The 23,810-nt window shown below is 44.5% G+C and overlaps 1 protein-coding gene across 2 annotated transcripts in view; it reads right to left on the reverse strand.

Annotated features, from left to right (window-relative positions):
• LOC138301144 (cholesterol 7-desaturase nvd-like) overlaps positions 1-23,810 on the reverse strand; it is a 140,535-nt gene that overhangs the window by 60,733 nt on the left and 55,992 nt on the right. For both annotated transcript variants that reach the window (XM_069241303.1, XM_069241304.1), the window contains one exon: positions 2,981-3,100. In XM_069241303.1, the coding sequence (XP_069097404.1) occupies positions 2,981-3,100 (120 nt within the window). The remainder of the gene's footprint in view (positions 1-2,980; positions 3,101-23,810) is intronic.

Here is a 23,810-nt window from a genome sequence, read left to right on the forward strand (position 1 = left end):
CCTACCCAATCCCCTCCCCTGCCTTAGCCTACCCAATCCCCTCCCCTGCCTTAGCCTACCCAATCCCCTCCCCTGCCTTAGCCTACCCAATCCCCTCCCCTGCCTTAGCCTACCCAATCCCCTGCCTTAGCCTACTCAATCCCCTCCCTAAGCCTACTCAATCCCCTTCCCTGCCTAAGCCTACTCAATCCCCTTCCCTGCCTAAGCCTACTCAATCCCCTCCCCAAGCCTACTCAATCTCCTCCCCTGCCTAAACCTACTCAATCCCCTCCCCTGCCTAAACCTACTCAATCCCCTCCCCTGCCTAAGCCTACTCAATCCCCTCCCCTGCCTAAGCCTACTCAATCCCCTCCCCTGCCTAAGCCTACTCAATCCCCTCCCCTGCCTAAGCCTACTCAATCCCCTCCCCTGCCTAAGCCTACTCAATCCCCTCCCCTGCCTAAGCCTACTCAATCCCCTCCCCTGCCTAAGCCTACTCAATCCCCTCCCCTGCCTAAGCCTACTCAATCCTCTTCCCTACCTAAGCCTACTCAATCCTCTCCCCTACCTAAAACATTTTAATCCTCTCCCCTGCCTATGCCTATTTAATCCCTGCCTTCCATGGTATCCAGCCCGGTCTTCCAGTTGAAGTGAAAACTTCATGGGCTCTTCTCCTGAAGTTTCCCTGTTTCAGCCAATTACAGCCAGGGACAGAAATCCTAGCCTTTTCTCCTTCATACATCAACCTGAAAACCTCCAAATGCAGCCATGGATTAATGCCCTACATTATTAGTTTGGTGGTTTAACAGTGACTCCAATGGATTCTCCTCTGTTGCTGCTGGGCAGACAATATACAATATGCCTTAGTGTTCACCAATGGGTGGCTCCTTTTTGCGCCTCAGTGGCTCCAGAGTTACTTCAGCATTGATTGCCTTCTGCAGATTGCGCTCCAATGTTTGAGAACATCAAGGGACCAAGCACTGGTGCTTCCAACTCTGTCGTACATCTGCAAGACAACAACTGTATACCAGAGTCATGCACGACAGCTCAATCACTTCCACATGCCCTGTCGGAGCGAGCTTTTGCAAATCAGATGGCAGACCAAAGTGCCAGATACTGAAATCCGTTCCAGGGCCTGTCTGCTGTCAGTTCATACACTGCTGATGGAAGCCCAGACAAGGAGCTGGGCTTGTTGTCAGAATGTCAAATCAGCGCACCTCCAAACAGCTTTTCTATAGAGAACTCACTCTGGGAAAGCGCTCCCATGGAGGACAAAAAAAAACTGTTCACGGTCACGCTGAAGGGCACCCTGAAGATCAACACTGCCACCTGTGAAACCTTCGCACTAAACAGCTCAGCATAGCGTAGCCTCATTCACAAAGGCTGCCAAACCTCCGAGGCGAGACGTACTGCTAAGGCTAAAAGTAAGCGTGACCTGTGCAAGTCCAGAGCTCCCAGCACATGAGCGACAGGGTCATTACAAGTCTGCTGGACTTTTGACAGGGCATTCAACGTTTGAACCAGAACACTCAGTCATCTTCAGATGCAGAGAGCCTGGTCAACCAATCAATGAGTTATGGAGGTCTTCATCGACAATGATGGACAAACATAACAATCATCATCATGAGCAGCAGCAGCAGCTCCCGTGAAGATCCCAGATAGTACATTTTGGTGGTTTACCTGGTTCCTCTAATGGGCTTCCCCCTGTGTAGCACTCAGGTCGATTCCATATAATCTCTCTGATGCTTTAAGAGTACCTGCAATGGGTTGCGCTTCTGTCACTCCTGTGTATACTTCATTTAACACTCCATGATGACTTAGAGCTCCCAAAGGGTTGAGTCTTCTGCGTGAGCTCCATATACCAAAATGAATCCTAATGATGGATATCAGCAGTGCGTTCTGTGTATACTCCAAGTCCCCAAAAAAATACTACACGCATGGCCAGCTGAGTCTATTCTCACACTTACTGACACACAGCACCCTGTACACTCAGCACGTTAGACCTCACAAATATGTCTCCTATAGGCAAAGCCAGAAAACACCTTTTTTTTTTTTTTTTTTTTAACTGTCCATTCTTAAAGGTATCCAGGAAATAAGTAAATTTACAGCTCTTCATGACCCTCACCAAGGGCATGGAACTTTATTTAAATAATTGTATTTATATTGCGCTTACTAGCCCTGACGAGGTGTCTAAGCACCTTTCGGCGAGTAGCACGCTACTCCGGAACCCAAAAGGAATTACTGGTGGGTGAGTAGAGGGAAATATCAGTACAGTATGAGTTCATTTGAGCAGAAGATGTGTGAGTTTGTTAGTTGGATTGACTAAAGTAATGGAGGGCTAGAGGAGGTAAGAATCCAGAAGTGTTAATTGGGAGTTTAGAGTAATAGGATGAGGCTTGGGATGCGTAAGGAGAGATTGCGGAGGGAAGAGTCTGTGGAGAAGGGTTAGGGAGATCATAGTAGTGGAAGAGGTTTTGGCTGAGTCAAAGGTGAGATAAATGATGGAGAATTTAGTAGGGTTGCTTGGGAGATCTTAGTAGTAAACTGAGGTTTGGGATGAGCTAGATGAAACCAGACTACTGAGGAAAGCAATTTTGACCTCTCAAGGGATATGGAAAGTGCTACATAAATCCCAATATAATGAGTTTTAAAATTAATGGCGGTAGGAGGCTTTCAACAACAAGCTGGTAGCTAAAGAGGCAAATTCAAAGTCCACACTCTGTTATAGACCTCAAAGGTAAATTAGGTAACCCTTCAAGTGAGCTTATACTTACAGGATAACCACTTCAAAGACTAAACCAAAATTTGGATAAAACGATTAGGCTAGTAAGTCTTCTACATTGTTGAAGAACCTATGTTCAGAAGCTGAAATTTCGAAAAGACATATAGGACATCATGCAGGAACACATGTTGTCTAGCTAACCCAGTGATCTTTAAAGATGTTGGAGTGTTGTCACAAAACAAGTTTGGTTTGGAACAAATATTAAAATCGCTTGCATACCTGCCTGGCTTCAACATGGACATCCAACAGGTGGAACCGCTTTCCAAACAGAAGTAGTCCATGTTCCAGAAGCATTTGGGAACAGTGCTTGTTTGGCTCGGGTTCCGGTTGCCACTGAACCTAAAATATTTAAAACAAACAAAAAAAGAGAAACCTAGAGTTTTTTGTTAAAATCCAGACCTGTGGCTTTCTCACATGTACACAAACGATATACTAATAAAGTAATAGCACAGTATTATTTAATTTAAAATCCATCAATCAAATTACACCAAAGATCTTTTAGTAAATTAAATGGTCCATCATGCAGTAGTGGTAAACGTGGTCATCTTGCTTGTCCACGCAATCTAATATACAAATACAGAAGAGATTAGAGTCCTAGATGTGTGTATCTGAATGTAGGGTGAAGCATTAGCAATCTTAGAGGAAAAAAGGATCAGAGCAAGAACTTAACTATAATATTGTTCGGGATGCATGCTACAAATGGCACTTCCGGGGAAATCTAACAAATTATCTGTACATCATTCCGTACAGAAGTTTAACAGCTAATTTAATTAAATCCACCATTTCCAGACATCCCTCTTTGGTCTCGAGTGGCATATTATAGCGAATTTACTGATATGACTCAGTTAGCAAATTATTCCAAAGACCAACAAAATTACTTAAAATGGCCATGCAGTTTTAAAAAACACTACCAAAATCCCACTGTCAGCCGAGCCATGTTGTATATCACCTTGTTGGGTTTACACTACTGTGGCAGCTTATTATTACCTGCAAGATTATTCTAATGGATTAACATTCTCAGCTCACAATAGTACTACGTTCTGAAGTTGGCAGAAGAATGCACACAATTCCAGGAAATAAAACTTCATATAACTGTATTTTAGCCCATAACTTTTGCTGCACGCCTTCACTACATCACACAACATACAATTAACTTAGCTTGTCAAATTGCTTTCAGGCAATTCGCTTTATTAAGCGTCATTTTAACCAGATGACAAAGCACTCTAGGCTGCAACTATCATGGTCTGATAAGAAAACAACTACAACTGAATGCTATGCCTCTGCCTTTGGTAATGTAGTTTCCAAGGGATACTCTAACCCGAGATCCCTCACTTTGAGAACCTCTGCACATTGGATCTGGAAACTAATAAATAGCTCCTGAGCAGTAGACGATTGTTCCATTGCCCTTCATTGGGATTCCATGTATGTCCGGATGGGATAATACTATGAGGCATATAGGTGCCACCCTTGTGAGCGTAGGTTAGTCTAATCATTTGCTTTTCAGCACCGTCAGATGCAGGGCGTCTCCAACCAAATGGTAAAAATAAGTGTGTATGTGTGAAACTTTATTAATTCCTAAACGTTCACTACACAGAACGTGGAGGAGGGTGGGTGGTGAGGAATCTGCCTCATCACCCTGGTATCCACTAGAAAGAGCGTAACTGACGACACATCTTTACTTTTCTTATGCATACTTTTAACTCCAGAAACATCCCCTGGAGTTTCACAACCAAAGCAATACCTCATTGAAGGGAGTGTGTATTAGGAGTGGACTTTACAGCAGATGTCAGGGGGCAAAACTGAGTTATATTTAGGCTTCAGAAATGAATTAATAGTGCCTGGATGGACAGATGCCCACATGGCTGTCTAGAAGATGTCCAAACCGGACCTTTTGGAGCAAAATTAGGTACAGATATAACTCAAGTAGATCTAGCCTAAAGGAGGGTCCTTTTCTCTTTTTGTTGTTGTTTCGTCCAGCACAATTTGATGCAGACGACAATCCATCAGCTTATGGTTTACTTGAGGAGTGTTTTTTACCTTCTTCACACCAGAGAATCAATCAAGCAGTTTATCAACTTTACTCCTTGGTTCTAACAATATAAAAATAAGAAACGCGTGTAGGGCCCAACAGCTGAAGCTGCTCTTCCTCCTTTGATTTGAGTGGACTTAAAAGAACACCGTGAATGTGACTGACTTCCCGTATTTAACAGCGACACCACCACTGGAAGAAAGGATGCCCAGTTCGAAGTACAGTTCGTTTGTCTGGGGGACAAAGTGTTAAAGAGGCTGCGCTGAATAAGTCTGTGGCTTTCTGACAAGACGCACAAAAGTAACTGCATCAAGAAAAAACATCTTCAAAGTAAGGAGACCCACAATACAATTGTGAAGAGGCTCAAAAGAAAGCTCACAAAGTCAAGACCAAGCAATAAAGGGAACAGGAGGATACCTATACAGAAGCGCCTTTGAGGCATGCATTTTAACAGGTGAAAAATATAATGATATGAGGGCTGATCCAGTAAACAAAGGAAGAATAAAAGAGCATACCGATTGCCCTTAACTGCACACGCAGCATCCTGCGGGGCTAAAGACAATCAAACAACAAAAACAACCTCTTCTGCAAAGAGTTAATGTACCTTTCCTCACACTAGCCAAAACATTTCATCCACCAACCAAAGCGCATAGACTTGATGGAAGGATGGCGAGCAGTCACAGTGCCCTCCATCACCTAAGGTGGAAGATTAAAACCTCTCAAGTTGCTTCCACTCAAACTCCACACATAAAGGTGTAGATTGTAGATGAAGCCCTGCCCTGTTGATCAACAGCTGATCACCCTGAAGACTCAAGACTCAGTCAAAGTGGACAATAAATGCTCAGATTCAGGAGTGTGGAGTACCACAGCCTCAGAGCCCAGTCTGAGGCACCCAGAGTGAGATGTGCTTTGTCCCACTTGACTATAGCAGATGTGGGAAGGGAGAACCCTTCAGATGTAAATGTCGTCAGGTGCTGAAGACCAGAATGAGTATTTCTGGAGGTAGTGAACAGATCTACAGTCGTAAGGCCTGCAGTGGAAGATCTCCAAACCACCTCTGACTGCAGATGCTACTAGTGGTTGGCAAGATGACGCCATCTAAGCTAGTCCACTCCAATGTGGAGGGATCCTGCCAGGGGGACCGAAAGTTATGATGATCGGATAAACAGTGTGAAAGTGTAGATCTGCATTAGTGTAATTTGCTTCAGCCATCTTTCTGCTCATGCTACACTTATCTCAGCATTGTAGAAGGGAACTTCATTTGAGGAGTTTCCAACTCTACCCCCACTACTACTTGGGAGGTTGTTTCACCCATTATCACGAGCTCAGGCTAGACGTGTTTTTTTTTATTTTTAAAGAGTTAACTTCATGTTCCTGGTCAAAACCTATAAGCTCTAGTGTATGAAATTATGTATTACCTGGGCAGTTTGGTCCATTAACCAAAGCTGCTGGAGCTTTGGTTTTTTTACTTTGTGAGTCAGATAATTTTTCTTTTTGTTATTTATATCCATTTTTTTCAATTTTGACTGGATTATCTTTGGCAAAACCCAGCCACCGGCACATCCTCAGCACCTCCAGACAAAAAACACAAGACCCCACACAGCCCTGTCTGTTACAGTACCACATGGCAGTTCTGCTGTCAGTACATGGATCACCTTGCACTGGGTGGAACGCAGGAAGACATGAATAGTATTGCTCTGCTGGGGACCCAATCTCTACATCCAGATATGTTAAGTGAAACAGCCTGCCACAAGTTGGGTTGACATCAGACTTCCGTTACTGAAGGCTCTGAGCCACTTTATCTGAAATACAGTTGGTGTCCGAAAGGACCCTCTAGTGTTGGGCCAATTAGAGACAAAGGTTCCACAGGACATCCACCTATGCCAATGGATGTGCAGCATAAGCAGGGTGCAAAAAACCAGGAGCCCCAAAAGTTTCGGACCTACCAATGACAGAGCAAATGCTGAAAACATCAGGTTTATAGTGTAAGGTCCTCAACTAGTTGCAAGGGTGGCAAGGCCTACGAAGCGACTGTATCTAAAACGATCCCTTTAAGAGACTCCTTTGTAAACAACCCAATTTCCATGTGCAAAGAATTTCATCGAGGAAAGAGACAATAGCTTATTGAAGTGGTCCAAGAACCACAAGCTTGCCTTAAGCACCCAGTCATTGAGGAACTGGAATATTTGTACCCCTGACCTGCAAAGATGTTCTGCAACCACCAACATGGCCTCTTAGCACCAGAGGGGCCAAAGTAAGGCCAAATGCCATAATGGTCAATTGGTAGTGGTCTGGTCCCACTAGAAAGTAATGTACTACCTAGGAGACTGCAGGACCAGCACGGGAGGAAACATAATCCAAGGACATCAACCCATTCTCAGAGTACCAACAGGCCAACAAGACCCGGGCAAGTGTTAGGATCTTGAATTTTTCCTTGTTAAGGAACGGAATCAAACAGCCCGAGGTTAAAGTACCAGAAGTAACACCCTCGGACTGACTTCACGTCGTTGGCCAGTAATATCTGCACTTCAGGAGAGCATATCAGCTTGATTTGTAGTTGGAAGGGTAACAATTGGTGGAACTTGTGGAGGAGTATTCAGAATAGAAAGAGTGCCAAACTGAACAATTTGAAGAACCTACAAGTCCAAAAAAATGGAACAGCCATATAGGAAGGCAATATCGAATCCTGCCTCGTAATGGTCTCAATGAGTCACTGGAAGGAAACTGAAGTGATCTGGTGATGGCCGTAGCTCCAGCAGAAGGACTGTTCCATCTGCTAGTGACAAATGACCTCTGCCATTACCATGGCCCTTGCAGCTACAAAGAAAGATCCATGGACTGCTGAACAGGCTACAAGGGCTGCAACTGGGGATAGGCCAGAAACCTTCAAATATCATTAGAATTTCAGTACTGCCAACTGAATGGGCATGGAGGTGAAAGCAGCTCCAAAACGCAAGCTGTAGCTCTGCTGTCAAAGTGGTTATGTACTGAATTGGTCTTCTCACCAAATAGGCCGATTCCTTCAAAAGGCATGTTCAAAGCAAACACTGAACATCACTGAAAAACTCGCAGCCAGTTTTCCAGGAACATAGATGATGGATGACCAGGCCGGAGCCACAAAATCCATAGTGCCCAGGCCATATCTCAGCAGACATTTTGCAATAGACAGGCTATCTTGTATTGTCTAGGCAAAGACATTCTAAAACTCCTTGGCATGTACAGGCAAAATCTCACTGGCCATGTTCCAGAATGCCATTGTAGCAGCCCAAGAGTCAAACACCATTTAGTGAGCAGAGCGACAGGCTGACTGAAGAGAAAACTCTTCCACACTACTCCACCGAACATGGAGTCAAATAGGATTGATGCTATTGTCAAAAGTGTTCTAGTTGACCTTGCACATAGAGGCCTGCACAACAAAACTTCCCTAAGTAGGGTGCTGTGCCAGGAAGCTCAGATCATCTGGTGTGGGTCTGTGCCAGCACACAGTAAACTAGCTCACGGTGGGGCTGATCAAGGCTTGGACCAGGCTGCCACGAGTGAATCAGCTGAGCCTTTATTAAACAACAGCCAAGGTTGTAAAAATCTCAACAAATTCACAGGGGCCCACTGCAGGACAATCTTTCAGAGGATATGCACCAATTAACTCCCCTAGGGATACTCTCAGTAGGAGAGAAGAGTTTTACCACCCCAATCTCAACTATACACTACCTTGCAATCAGCCCTGTCGAAGTAAGGCCAGGTTATGTTTGGCCAGACGAGCATAATCAGTTTTATTAAATGTATTAGTTTGTGGGGTCAGTAGGACTTTACTTCCCAATATCCTTGACATTTCAAATCCCTTCTTGACCATTTGGGTGCCAGTATGTGCATAAATATCAAGGGTAAAGCTGCCCCTTGCTCTGCCATAACTTTGATAAACCTCAACAGAACAAGCCCAATGTGTGGAGTCTGGGCATGGTGTAATAAGCGCTGGAGATAATCTTCAGTTAGGTTAGTGGTAGGCTAGCATAAAAAGCCACTTCTATCATGTGAATGAATGGGAGCCAAAATCTAGGTAGAAACAAAGGCCAGTCTGTAGAGTTATTTGTAACAGTCGTGACCCTGTACCATGCTCCGCTGCCTTTTAGCTAGGTTTGCACTATAGAAATACCATATACATACAGTCCTGGAAAGTGAGATATCCCCTCTTCTGGTCAATTGCCCAGTCAAAACAGTCATCTCATTACAGGAACACATGGGTATCTAGGGCCACTCCACATACAGTACCAATGAGTGTTGGAACTGTAGGAATCTGAACACTGTCCCATCGTATAGCTTAAAGTCAGAGCTGAATTGATCAAATGATTTCATTTAATCTTTTCCCATTAAGTCCTTCACGCTAAAGTCAGCCAGATCCACCACCTTAAACCAGCAAAACCGGCTACCTGGTTCAGCACCCTTTCCAGCCCACACAGATATCATGTCAGCTTTCCCTTCCAAACCCCAACAACGTGTGAGGCAGCACTTGGGAGATGTGGCATGCCCCATGCCCCACACTTCCCATACAGATGGTGCAAATATGTGTTTTAAACCGCAGTGATTCTTCCTATTCAGACTGAGGGCTTCTCAAGAGCGGCATAGGGTCAGTCACTGTACAAAAAAATATATCTTATTACAAAATAATTTTATACACAACCAGGAAGTAAGGGACAGTGAAATATGTTTTTGTCAATGAGAGGCATGGTGGATCAAGAAACTGGATGCCATAAAGAAGGGCCTTAATACTTAAAACTGTGGCGCCTATTGTTTTTGAGCTTTACTGATGACCGCAAGGAATATTAACTTTGTGGCAGTTAACCCCTTATTCTATTCAAGGTTTATTTTGGGAGCATGTCCTCAGACATGGAGAGATCAGATACTGTAGCTGAAAGAAAAGTAACAAGCGATTACAAAAACTGAAAGTCTGCTCTGTTGAGTGTCTAATCTTTCTATTGGATTTTCTAAAAGTGACACTAGCTTACCTTTAAAAAGTACTGCAATTTGATTTTTCTTTTGAAACGTTTGTGGTAAAGCTTCAGGGTAAAATGCACTGCAAGCCCAGGTTGACTGTAGGAGACTATACATTAATTGCTGCCCATATTGACCATTTGGTCTACACTGTGGACCGCATTTGTGGATCATTGACCATGTGCATGTGAAGACCCTTCGTACCTCTTTGGGATAGAGAACTGTTCAACTTTCAACAAAAAAACAAGATGATTTTTGTTCTTCTTAGCATATATTTGTCCTCTACTTTAAGGATTAGTTCCTTCTATCATAAATGTAAATAAACCAAGCCATCTACCCCAATGGAAACTTTACTGCGAGATCCTAGGCGCAATACTCTTCTTTGCAGAGAGTTGGATTCTGCCACAAATCATTTTGAGAAAATAACGTCTAATAGAAATGGAGTATTTTAGAGTGGTTTTTTTTACCGAACGAGCATTAGTGGTAAAATTAGTTTGGGGGTCGTAAACAGAGTGCCTCCTGACATTCTGTTATGGCTATGTTTTTATAGGCTCTGAGAACAATATAAGTTGTGTAAATATTCGGCCGGTTTTATTTTGTAGTGTTACAAGTTCATTAAAAAAACCTGGCTGTTGCTTGTACTTCCAACCTTGTGGACAAACTAGCTTTAGATTGTACAGGTGTGTGGTATTTTACCCAACAAGCATCTATCTACTTAACTACAGTAACAGCCCGAAATGCTCCACACTTTATGTTAGTCTAAGCACAATGCCAACACCCCTGAAGGAGCTCAGTGTTTAAGTAATGAAGTAAAGCAATGAGTCAATTTCTGCATAGATGGTCTTAGTGGTAGACATTTACGCTGTGGCATGTTAAAGTTAGAACTGTACTATGAGACTATTTTGGATTTATGTTTTTACGATTATAGATTCGGATTGATAGCTGGTGAAGAAATGTTCATGGTGTCAATACACCAAAATGCCAGGGCTAGCGGAAGGACATCACCTACCCTTTGACCTTAATGACAGAGGAAGTGACATTAGATGACCAGTGACCCAGATTTTTTCCAGGAAGGCATGTCACATGATTCTAACAACACACTCTCTTACCCTCATTCTTATTGATTTTCACTCACCTTCATTTGCTCTTAATCTCATTCATACGCGCACATGCTTACGAACTCTCAGGCCCAGTTTTACTAACTTCTTGCACAGAGTTTGTGTGACTTTTGTTCTGCAAATATGGTGCAAAGTATTAGAGTGAGGTTTGTAATCCAACTCAAATCCTGATTTGCGTTGTACAGTATTAGAAAGTAATGCAAAGTTGTGCTATGCACTGCTTTTTGCTTTTTTTTTTTTGTCCACTGGGCGTTCCATGGGTGGTGCAGGAGTGTTTCAATGAAACCACCCATAAGTTTTGATGCATATCCCTATCTACAAACTTCAAGGCAGGCATAATGAGGAGAACATTTTTCATTTCACCTTGTTTTTCCAACTTGGCATGCGTGCTACACTGTACAGCACACATATAACGGGAGAAAAGACTAAAGACATATTTTTTGTGTCTATGTCAAAAGTGGATAGGGAGAGAACGAATCTCCTAAGATGTGGGGCATTTTTACACTCTCCTTTGATGCAAGGCAGCACAGCACCTTTGGTGCACCGTTGCCTTGCATCAAAGAATAGTAAATGTGGGTCTCAATCTCACTCACTATACGTCAATGACTCACTCATTTACACACACACACGCCAAGACATACACATGCTCCTGTCGAACATAAACACTCCCTCATCTACAAGAATGTCCAAAACATATTTACTTACTAGGCTGCCACCAAAGGTCCCGTTCCAGATAAGGATGCTTTATTTTTTATTACACTAATAATGAATAATATTCACTATTAGTATAAAAAAAAAAAAAAAAAAAACGTGCTGAAAGAAGGAATGAGGATCAGCCCATGTGTTCCTGGCACTGATTTATGTCACCTCAGAGGCCAGGGGTTACATAGGCACTGCCAGAGGTCGCAGCTACAACCACTAAATTACGTCCACTGATATGATGTGTTGATGTCTGCAGTACAAACTATTTACCTGACTTGTGTGTTGAGGATGTTACTTTTTGTGAGACAGTGTCGCGGTTTATAGATTGCAGGTGAGGCAAAGGCCACTTTTATATAATCAGGTAAAATCAAAGAGGCAGCACACTGTTTATACAGTGGATAGGTTTTTGGGTAGTGAGACATCCAATACAATCCACGTGTCACATATGTAGCCATATGTTCGGATTCAATGTTGTGATATGATGCGATGGCTGGTTGTTCACAAATTCTTAAAATGAGCTGTCTGTCCATAAGGATGGGGAATTATAATGTCTTTCCCTTGAGGCAAGGATAAAAAATAACAGATTAGTAATTTAACTGGTCGCAATCTGTATTAAAAAGTGTACAATTTGGAAGTGATTATAAAGGTTGGGGAGGAGAAGATACTTACTGATGATCTAATTACCTCTGGGGATTCGCAGAAGCTCCAAAATATTTATTAGGAGCTGGAGAGGGATGAGGAAGAGATTAAATAGATTTCTGTTATAATTGCTCTCAAATGCATCTTGCCCTATTGTTGGTAAGTGGCAATTAGAATATCTAGTTGAGGTGTTTCAATCAATACGTGTATTGAGATAAAAAGAACATTCACCTTACGTGCTGTGTTGCAGCAGATTAATAAAAATGCGCACTGATGCATTACGAAGCAGAAATTGTTAAAACACGGGCAATGAGCATTACTGAGGAAGACCTTCACGAACCCCTTTGAGTTTGAAGAAAAAATACAGGTAAGAAGTAATGTCTTGTAACAAAATTGAGTTGAACAATATTAGACCAAAATAGTTTGATAAAACTGTCCCTTATAACACTATGTCCACTCTGGTATCGTACCTAGGATGATTATTTTTTTGAAATGGCATTTTATCTCTATTAGGACATTTGTTAAAGTTTGTGTTTAAAAAGATTTTATGATAAAAATGTTTTTAATACTGGGATAGAGTAATATGTGTTATTGACTGCCCCGAAGAATAATCCCTTTTTGGGGTTGTTTCTAATGGAAAGATTATCTAAATTTAAGTTGTGCTTCTTTTGGCAAAACACAACCAGGAGAGTTGAGCCCAAGCAGAGCCACAGGTGAGCACTAGTTCCCCACCAGAATCCCCACGATATTAATTATAGAGGACCAATCGCTGTTTACCGCCAGTCAGAAGGCTGAATAATAATTCATAATAGCCCGGAGGAATATACACTGTACACAAGCTAATGTAAACTAGCCAGAAAAAGTAGGGCTGTTATTCCATTCTATATTAAAACTCTAACAGCATACTTCACTGCTGGAAAAAAGTACCTGGAAACCCTGAATGTGGCATTCTGCAGAATACAAACGTTGGGAGAGATTTTCAAGAAGGTCGCTCTCCCTAGAAGGGAGAGTGTAGTAAGTCTGCATGGTCAGTTGGGATTTTCAAGCCAAAAAAAAGAGTACACGGTTCCTAAACAATAGAAATCAGAAAAGTAGGCACAGGTTAAATAACAGCACTTCTAATTAGAAGCACAAGCCCTCACACATCCAATGGATGTCATGCTTCATCATAGGGCCTGCTCATCGTCAGACCAGCGCCGCAATGTCTAACGGGCCCCACACTGGGGCACTTTGCAGGAGCTCTTCAAAGAAAGTGTGTGCCATAGTATGAGTTGGGATGGATTCAAACCTCCCCTCAGAAGAAAAAAAAAAAAGAATAAAAGTGGCTCAAGGGCCTCCAAATAGTACGTTTTAATTGATGTGGAGGGCCTTGGTCAATATTAAAAACACATAGGGAGTGGGCAGGGAATAAGGTTCCCCCACTCTCCAAACAAAAAATGCTAACAGAGACGGTTTCCCTTTAGCTAATCTCTACAGTCAACATGTTTCGTGCCCTCAATGTCCTTACAGATCGTTTGGTGCTTCGTCAGGACAATCTCCTCCGCTGCACTGCATTCCCAAAATGGGTTATTAAAGCGAAGAAACTACTTACATAAACATTACACTGTTAATAGCCTAAGTAGGCGAACCCTCCCCTCCTAGGGAACGAGTTCCTTGGGACTCGCACGGTGGTCGCTGTCTTGACTTGTTCAGTATTTAGGGAGGCTGTACACTGGACTTCGGTTAATGTCCCTGTCCCCTTCTTTTTTTGGTAAACCAGTTGGGATTTTCACCTTTTGCCTCACTCACTATTTTTGCTGGCTTTACTAGTCATTAGCAGGAGTAAGGTCCACATAGTTTTAAAGTGCCTCTGCTTCCCCTTCAAACATGGTCAAACTGCCAATTGGTATATTTAACTTGCCAACAAGTCCTTAGTAAATGGTACAAAACGGTCCTAGAACTTGAAAGTTAAATGCCACTTGTGCATTGCAGCATTTATTGGGCCATCCTCTATAGAAGGAGCGCATACAAGGATTCAGGCCTACCCTGTGTAGTATTACTATTGAATTCTAAACATGCATTGAGACCCGACAAAAGTTGTGATGAGTAAAAATGTCCCTTTTAAATGTTAGTAAAGCACCCATATGTAAGCCTTGTAGCCCACAAAGTAGGGTGCATGGAATTTAAAAGTGGGACATATAGAAAGTTAATGTCACCATGTTCCTACAGTAACAAGGCCCTAAAGCTATTTTTACTGCAGTAAGGCTAGCTACCCTCTGTAGAAAACCAGAGTAGATTAAAACACAAATTGTATCTTGGGAAGGGTACCAACTAGAAAAATAATCAAACCACTATTTTCAATAGTTATTAAAAATTAAACTGTGAAGCCATTTTTTATTAATAAATATTAATGTAAAGTAACTTTCAGAAAGTTATACTTTACCTTCCTGAACGTCAGAAGGCTAATTAGCTTAGGTCTCTGCCTGTGCTCAGCCTTGAACAGGTGTGAAATTCAAACAATGGACTGACATGAATGGGCAGAAAAGACTCGGCTGAACTTCACAGAACATGCAGGATGGGGGATGTGGGCATTATTTGACACTACAGTGTCAAATTCTGCTTGACAGGTCTGTTGAGCAACATTTAGTTACCAGAAGGGCAGACAAGTTGGTGCCACAACATTGTTAGCGTTTTCATTGCCTGGCTGCTTGAGGACCCTACTTTTGTCATACCAGATTTCTGTTTCTGGGTTTGCTGTGAGTAAAGTGCCTGCTTCAAACTGGATTTTCATGTTAGATGTAGAAAGGCACAAAGATTACCACATTGCACTCCGCACGCACACACCCCTAGCCTTCTGAGCTCAACCTGAGTGTTCAAACTTTTCATATCTTGAAGTGCTCTGAAACATTGCATATTTTTGGCCTGTTTACAGTAAGGCAAACAGGAACTACTGAGAAAATGGGTAGGAGTGGCCTCAGGAAATTATACCTCATTGGTTATGGAGTGTCAAGGAGTCACCCCACTCCCCTAGCTGGTTCCAGGCAGAAGTGTGGCACCTCCTGGTACCCACCACGGAATACTCTTTAGACCTGCAGAGGATCAAAGGAGGACTGGACCTGCTCTCACTTGTGCTGTGCCCAGGACAAAGAAGTGGACTCCAAGGGTCAGTTGACTGACCTGCTGTGTGGCTAAAGAGACATCAAGCTTCAAGAACCCTTCTCCTGGAACTACCCAGCTCCACAGTGGCAACTGGACAAGGACTGGCCCTGCTGCTGGTCTCTGCCTGACATCCCATGAATCTTTAAGTGTCTCAAACAAGGTCTTGAGGGCCTTCAAAGTATACTCCTGTGGTGGAACGGGACTCAAAGTACTAAGAAAGTAAAATATTTGACCAGGACCAACTTGGGAGGTGTATCCGGCCGGTGCACCATCACAGTCTGTCTCTAATTGCGCCTAGGTCCCAGTCTACTACAGCCAATGACCATAATTGGCGCTTTTGTGCTTTCTGGCGCCATTTCTACTTAACACTTCAAAAACGTCATATCGCTGGTTCCCCTTATCACATTTTTGTCATTTTGGCGTTTTGTTTACTAAATGTTTCTCTTTTAATTTTGTTTGGTATTTGTATCATTTAGCATGTTCACTTTATTACGGTTTTAGTACTGCAGAAAAACTTTACACATTGCCCTAAGTTAAGTATGTCTGCTCTCTGCCATGGTTAGCTAGTGCTGAAGCTTAGGATAATTTAGTGATTTAATGGGTTTACCCTGTCAAAGGTCATGATTATTCTTTGACATGGGTAGTCACCCACCCAAAAGTAAGAATTCATTTTCTTACAGTGACGGGCAATATAAGCCAATGTTGGATACCACGCAGAAAGTTGTCTAGCATGCCTTGCAAGTTAAGCTCCAGAAACAAGGACCGGTCTCCAGCGATCTTACCGATCTATTGGAATTCCTCATGTTCCACTCAAAAGGTGCCATTCACAAGTTTCATGCAAAATTGACTTCAACCAGTTAATCCAGTATTAAAAATCTAAAACACATCTGAGGATATTTGTATATGAACCCGGGAATAGTATACCTGGGGTCTGGTACATACAACAATATGAAGTCAGGGTAAAACAAGATCTTGGCCTTCCACCCCTCAAAAGCTTCTGACAACAGAACGTCCACTCTGTCGCAACCAAGTGGTCCTTGGCAGCAACATGTATCAGTCTCTTCTATATGTAAGCTTTCACAGCTCCTCTGTGGAGAGATGTTCCACAAGGGTTTCTACTTTTTTTTAAATTATTTATTTTATTATAATTACTAGTCGAAGTTGCTGAACATTTCAGTAAGCAGTTGCCTTTAATAATGAACCAGAGACCGTGCAAGCTCCTCAGAATTCGGTATACATCTCGCAAAGGGCATTATCTGAGATAAATGAACTCTTGTTTTCAATAAAATCTTAATTTGTAGCAATCTGTAAATCTTTGGCGTGGTCTTTTAATTCCCATACATTCAGGCCCTCATTATGAGTTTGGCAGTCTTTTAGCAGACCGTCGCAGTTGTGGGTGCCACAAGACCACCTGTGCTGGTGGTATCCTGCCCACCGTATCAAGAGCTCACAAAGTATTTCGCACAAAAACAGCCACAAATCCGACTCCCTCAAGACGACCAAAGGCAGGATAGAGGCGGTCCCACCACCAGCACCGCCATGCCGGACAAATACCACCCTCCATATTACGACAGCACTGTACGGCCAAAAACACACCTCTATCAGGACACAGCACCACATTAGACAAATCGAATACCCCACACCTGACACACAGACACACCACTATAAAACACACACCTACACAACCCACAACCCTTTGCAACCAAAATGAAATATACCGACAGCGAGGACCACACAAACCAGAGACACTGCACACGTCAACCATACACTCAATCACACATAACTGCACCATTGACACAATACACACAAACACCACAATCAACCAGCACACACAACCAAGCACCCCCCCACCAAGCACCCTATACGGCACCCTTGCACCCCCCCCCAACTCACAACACAACCATGTCCCGTCAAAAACACCCACAATTTACAGACGATGAGTTGAGGGTCATGGCTGAGGAAATAGTCAGGGAGGAGCCACAACTGCTCAGAGCACAGGTCCAGCAAACATCCATAGGCAGGAAAATTGAGATATGGCAAAGAATTGTCAACAGGGTCAAGTCAGCTGGCAACCATCCACGCACAAGGGAGGACATCTGGAAGAGGTGTAACAACCTCAGGGGGAAGGTGGGTTCCATGGCATCCAGGCACCAAATTGCCATGATTAAGACTGGCGGTGGGCCCCCACCTCTTCCTCCAGAGTTCGCATCGTGGGAGGAGAAGGTCTTAGACATCCTGAGGGCCTGACTGGAATACTTGGAGGACTGGACACTGGTAATGTACCCACATGCCCCTAGCACTAATTTCGCCCACCAGCATGCTTCGCCACCACCCTATCACTCCCCCAAGTCAACCAATCTTCCACTACACCTCCCCCACCATCACCCAAAGCCCCTCCCCTGCCTGCCACCCCACCACAATGGCCAGACAGTCCCTGCCCACTGCACGGATAGTCCTGCCAAACACTATCACTATGAATCCCACAATGCACCTGCACATCCACATGAAAAGCTGATCTGTCCCAGTCACAGCACAACACCTGCATGTACAACTATTGCATCTGCTACACCAAAAGGATGCTACGACTGAGGACCTATACATGGCAATGACTGAAATGCAACCTAATACAGGAACCCTCAAAGGAACATGCTACCCATGACACTGTACATTACCTACAAACAATGTCTGTAGCGCTGCATCTGTAATTGCCATAACTTTGAATTGCGTTAAGCCACTGTATGCATCAGACACAGAGACAAACATTCACATATCTACCATGTGATACTCTCCCACTTAATTCACTGCCACTGCGGAGAGGATGCCAGAGACAGCCAGCCCTCCCAGGATGATGGCCCCAGTGACGACAACACCAAAGGATGTCTGGACATAGACGACTTACCTAGCCCATCAGGGACACCCGGTCAGTTCACCACTCCTAGACTCACCCTGCCCACGTCCAACCCACTCTAGCATCTACATCCGAGCCAAATCCTGCTCCCCCCGTGTCCCAAGGACTGGGCAATCAGCAGTGTGCCCTCCCCAGTACAGGGACCTGAAAAACCCAAGACACTGACGGTCCTGGGGTAACTGGGAGTGGGCACCATGGTTCAGGAGCCATGGGAGGGCACCCGCGGGTCAGGGGAGGGGTCCCCAAGGGACTCGACTGCCTGGGAAACCATCTCCCAAGTCCTGGGAGAATACCAGCAATCTCAGGGCAAGATGGGCCAAATACTCACCATTCTGGAGGAAAACCAAAGGCTGCAGAGGCAATACCACCAGGAGGCCATGCAGCAGTGGCAGGCCCACAATGCCACCATGGCCTCCATTGTAGGGGTGCTCAAGGAGCACAGAAGCATCCTGAGTGTTACCTCCACCCACCAGCTGGCCCCTACCACTAGCCAGATACCAAGAGAGCCATCAACATCAGCTAGTGGAATGGAAGCCCTGCCAGAGTAACTGCAGCCCACTGACACCCCCACCTTCTGCAGCTGAGCCCCCCCCCACCCCCCATCCAGACATCCTGCTGGAGCAGATTCCAAGACCAAACCCACTGCCAGGAAGTAACCCACTTCTGGACATTCTCCCTTGTGTGCCACTGAGATACCCCATTGGCTGTTCAACATAATTACTCAATTTTTTGCATGGCCCTCGGATACTGGACCTGTACTGGCTACAACTAGGCCACCTACTCTGATGATTACTCCAACCATGATCCCACTCATCAACTCTTCCACACTTTGTGCACAACAAACACCACAGAACAAAAGGAACTGTCTTCGTGTCTTTATTCTCACATGTACGAATGTCAACCTTAGTAAAATGTAATGTGTGGTAATGCCCCTTCACCAAAAGAATGTCACATGGACAGCAGAGGGAGCCATTCCCTGCAGCTGACACCCTTCACCAGACATGGTCCAAATTCCAGTAGCAAGGGAGTCACTAGCCCAGCCACACAGGAGTAGATCCATAAATTCAACCAGCAAATAGACAAAGAAAGGGACTCCCATCAGTATAAAAGGCATGGTGGGAGCCAATGCACATATACAGTACATTGTGGTCATGCACAGTGTGGATTTGCAACTACACAGGAGACAATGTCACAGCCACAAGATCAGGAATCACATGGTTGGGTGGGCGTGGACACCGTACACATGGTGTCAGACCAGCTTCTTCCATGTGCATCAATGTACCTGAGGCATAAGTGCTATCACATCAGTATGTGTCTCCCACTATGACTGACGATATCTCTATCTTGCGCAGTAGCTACCCTGGACTGATTATGGGGGTGGCATCAGGTGTCCTCAATATGGATAGCCTAAATGGGACAGTATTCAGGACATGACTTCTTACCATGCTGAAATATGTTGACCTAAGAGCGTAGGATATGTATAGGAAAACAACCATGGCATTCTGCTACATGTGACTCTGGGCAAATAACACAGCAAAATCTATTGTAGCAGCTAGCATTCTGTGGTCTCACCTTTCAAACTACGGTATGGTAGTACATGTGGTAAGTCCCATGGGAGGTCCCTGGATTCTAACCCGATTGTTTAAATGTCATGCATGACATCTCCCTGGCAATCACAATGCGGTTATGTAATGTTACAGCCTTGCCAATTAAATAAGTCAAAATGTTCTCAGAATTGCGGATTATGATGCAGTGTCATTGTAATAGTATGGTATGCCATAAGGTAATTGGTGAGATGTACATGTTGATCTGTGTTCATGGTTGGTAGGGACTGATCCTTTTCAACCCTATTTTACTCTTTTTCCCCCTCCCTCTCCCCCTCTAGCTATGTGTGCATCACCATCATCAGGCGAAGGAGAAGGGGAACCGGTGAGTGGGGAAGCAGCAGCCCACGGGACCCAGGAGGCTGACAACAGCAAAATCAAAGGAACTAATGGGACAGAGGGCGAGGGGAGTACCACAGGGGAGACGGGATCATCTACATATTCCTCCTCCTATGGAAACTCCCTGTAGGTGGCGGACCCATCTGGGACCAGCCCAGCACCATCTTTCTCCGCCACCTCCCTTACCAGCACCGCCCTCCCTCATGCTCCCCACCCAGTTGCCCATACCCACTCACCCAAGAGGGTGGGCGTCTCCTTCGCCACAGGCACCTCTGCCCCAGCCCCAGTCAGCCCTGCTGCCCTCAGTGAGGAGGCTATTTACCTCCTGAGGTCCATCTCTGTGGGTCAGACAACCATCGTGAATGCCATCCAGGGACTGGCAGCTCAGGTACAGCAGATCAACGCGTTCCTGGAAGGCATTCACAGTGCCCGGTCTGGCCTGCAGAGATCCGTTCAGGCTCTGGCCTCCTCACTGATGGCAGCTAGTGTCCCTTTTTCTGCTGTCTCTCCTCCAGCTAACTCTGCTCAATCCCATACCCCCCCTCCCACACCCATTCAGAGCACACAGTTAGACCGCCATTCATCCACCTCAACAGACACGGTGACAAACCCAAACATCACAAGACACACCACTGGCATGCACACAGGCAACATCCACCTGCACACACAACAACATCCACTCCCTACACTCCTCCCCCACACCACCCTCTCCTTCACAGACAAAACACCACTCACACCTGCTGGCACAACACCAGAACTCCCTGATCCAGCCACTAGTACCATCATACCCAGACACCACAAATCCATACCCGCATACATGCGCACTCAACACAAGTAACAACACCCCCACAGGCAGCACATCCACCTTACCTGCAGGCATCACCCCAACAGACAGTCACCCCATCCACCATGGCATCTCCCTGCACCTCCTCCCAAGACACCTGCACGCCCGTAGTCACACACCCAAAAGACACCTAGCACACACATGCCTTCCATCCATGCCCCTGCACCCAAGACACCTACACAAACACACCTCACAACCACTCCCTCTACTCCCAAACTCTTTCCCCATGACCACCCTTGTGTCCCTAAGAAAAGATTCCCTCTTCCCTACCACTCTCCCACCCTGTGATTCCCCAAGGTGCACTGTGTCCCTCCCTAACCCCAGCCCTTCCACCTCCCAGTCCTCCCTTGCTCCCCCTGGTGTTGCCCATGCCCCTCCCCCGCCAAAAAAAAAATTTGAATCAAACCCAAGCCCCTCCCAAGGGAAAACCTAAGGAGTCACAGACTAAAGTGAAATACAAGCCCAACCCTCCCCCCGACCCCCCCCCCCCAATCAGACCACCACCCCATCACCCCTGAGGTTCCTGCCTGCCCCCTTGATGCGCCTACCATGTGGAAGCCACTTTTTAGTCAGGAGTCAAGTTGGGACATTCACAAGTGCCATCTGTGACTGGTGGCACTTGGACTATTTGGACTGGCCAGATGGCCTTTTTTGTACTTGTTGGATGATGTTCCATCTTAATTTATAATATATATATATGGGCCAACTGCCTGTTGGCACTGATGGAGACATACTTGCCCTGCCTTTCCTTCATGATGGATGTGTTGTATTGATTCAATTTGGTTTGTGATAGTTCTGTGTATGTGATGTGATTGTGTTGCAGCATGAGTTGTGTGGTTTCCTTGTGTGATGTGTTGTGATGGTGGTGTGGCATTGTGTGGTTGTGTGTGCTTGTGTATGGTGATGGATTTGTCATGTGTGGACGTGGTGTGACATCTGACACGTTGAGTGGCAATGTTTTGGTATGAGTTGGTTGTATGTGGTTGTTACGTGATGCTGGCAGTATGGGTTTTCATATAACAGATGTGTGTGTTTGGGTGTGTACTAATGCCTTTCTCTCCAGTGTGTGCTAGGTGGGTGTACTTATGGTTTCTGTCTTAGTAGCCGGTTCTGGAGTCTTAGGGCAATCAGGAGCAGTGGGAAGGCTTCAAGTTCAGGTTCCATGGTGGCTCCCGACGTGTTTGTGTTCCTGAAGGTGAGTATCTCCTTTTATACTGGTTGTTTCCGCCAGGGTTTTGGTGGCGGTCTGACCGCGCTGGAAATCCTGGTGGTGTGCAACCTCATAATATGCTCAGTGGTAACATGCTCCCTGCCGAACTGGAGATGCCTGCCGCGGCGGTCCGTCCACACTGGCAGTCTATTGACTGTGTCCCGTTGGGAACACCACCATGCTCATAATATGGCGGTCTTCTCTGCCGGGCATGCGGCGGTGCGACTGCCACCTCTATAGTGGTGGTCCTCAGACCACCAAACTTTTGATGAGGGCCTCAGTCTCTGCATTTCAGTGACTCCCTGTTTCTTAGTCACAGCAGTTGTACATATGGGGAATGGACGGAATACCAAACCTATGTATTGTACTTCAATAACAGGATGGTCCCTGGAGGAAGAAACTGAAAAGTAATGCAACCTGAAGACATGCTTATCTGATCTGGAAAAGTACAAATATTGTCCATCTTAGGTGATGCAAGCTTCGAAAAATCAAACATTTTACTAGACCTGCAGGTCGAGTAACTTGAATAATCTACTCGATCCAACTGTAATGTACTAGACCTGTCTATGGGTTTCAAATTGCGTAATCCTATGCAAATATTTTATTTTACAGTCTCCTCTTTTTCTTCATTCTCATATGAGTGCTCCTTCAAATAGGTGAGTTCAGCATTTCTGCTGTCCCAAAAAAACTCCTTAGTTTGAATGAATAGGATAGACGTTTGCTCCATGTATTATGTTTGGCCTATTCATGAGGCTCTTTTTAAATAGAAAGGGGATCAAGGTGATCAATACCGCACCTTCATCTTAAGTTCTATGTATATGGTTTATGGCACTTTAGGTGCACGGGTCTTGAGGACCAACCCCTAGACCTCAGATAACCAGAAGGTTCATAACATTGAAAGGAGGCCCTGGCACATCCAAGTATCCATTAATTTCCAAAGAAATATTATCCAATATCTTCACAAATCACATTATTCAGGAATAAGTCTTGTAAAATCACTGTTCTTTATTGTATGTAATCCACAGGCTATGGCTATGGATTAGTTATTGTCATTTTGGATGAATTAATTTTAATATTTTTTTTTGTTTCAGGTTTTCCGTTGATTCAAATTCGTAAACATGACAAAAGCAGGTGGTAGCAGAGGACCTTTAACTCCGGACAGTGTTGATAGCTACAAAATCAGAGGACTCCTTCAACAGAGAAAAATGTGTCATATTCCGAACTAATTTGAAGTAAAAGTTAACATCAACTGTGACTGAACAGAAGAGAGTTTGAGAAGCTGCAGAAATAAGGCAAGACCAAGTTCACAAAAGATTGAAACTGATGGGTGAAGAGAATCAAATATCAATCATTTTAACAAGTGCCACTAGTCATGTACAATGGAAACATAAAAAAAAAAGCAGAAGACAGTAAATCACAACAAGAATCCAAGTCTCCTGAGAAAGCAATGACAACCAAACCCACTTAGAAGATCGATAGCTACCCCTCATCCACCTCCAACAACTGATCAAAAAGAAGAGGATCTTCAATAT

This window comes from Pleurodeles waltl, chromosome 6 (genome assembly GCF_031143425.1).
Source record: "Pleurodeles waltl isolate 20211129_DDA chromosome 6, aPleWal1.hap1.20221129, whole genome shotgun sequence".
Lineage (NCBI taxonomy): Eukaryota > Metazoa > Chordata > Amphibia > Caudata > Salamandridae > Pleurodeles > Pleurodeles waltl.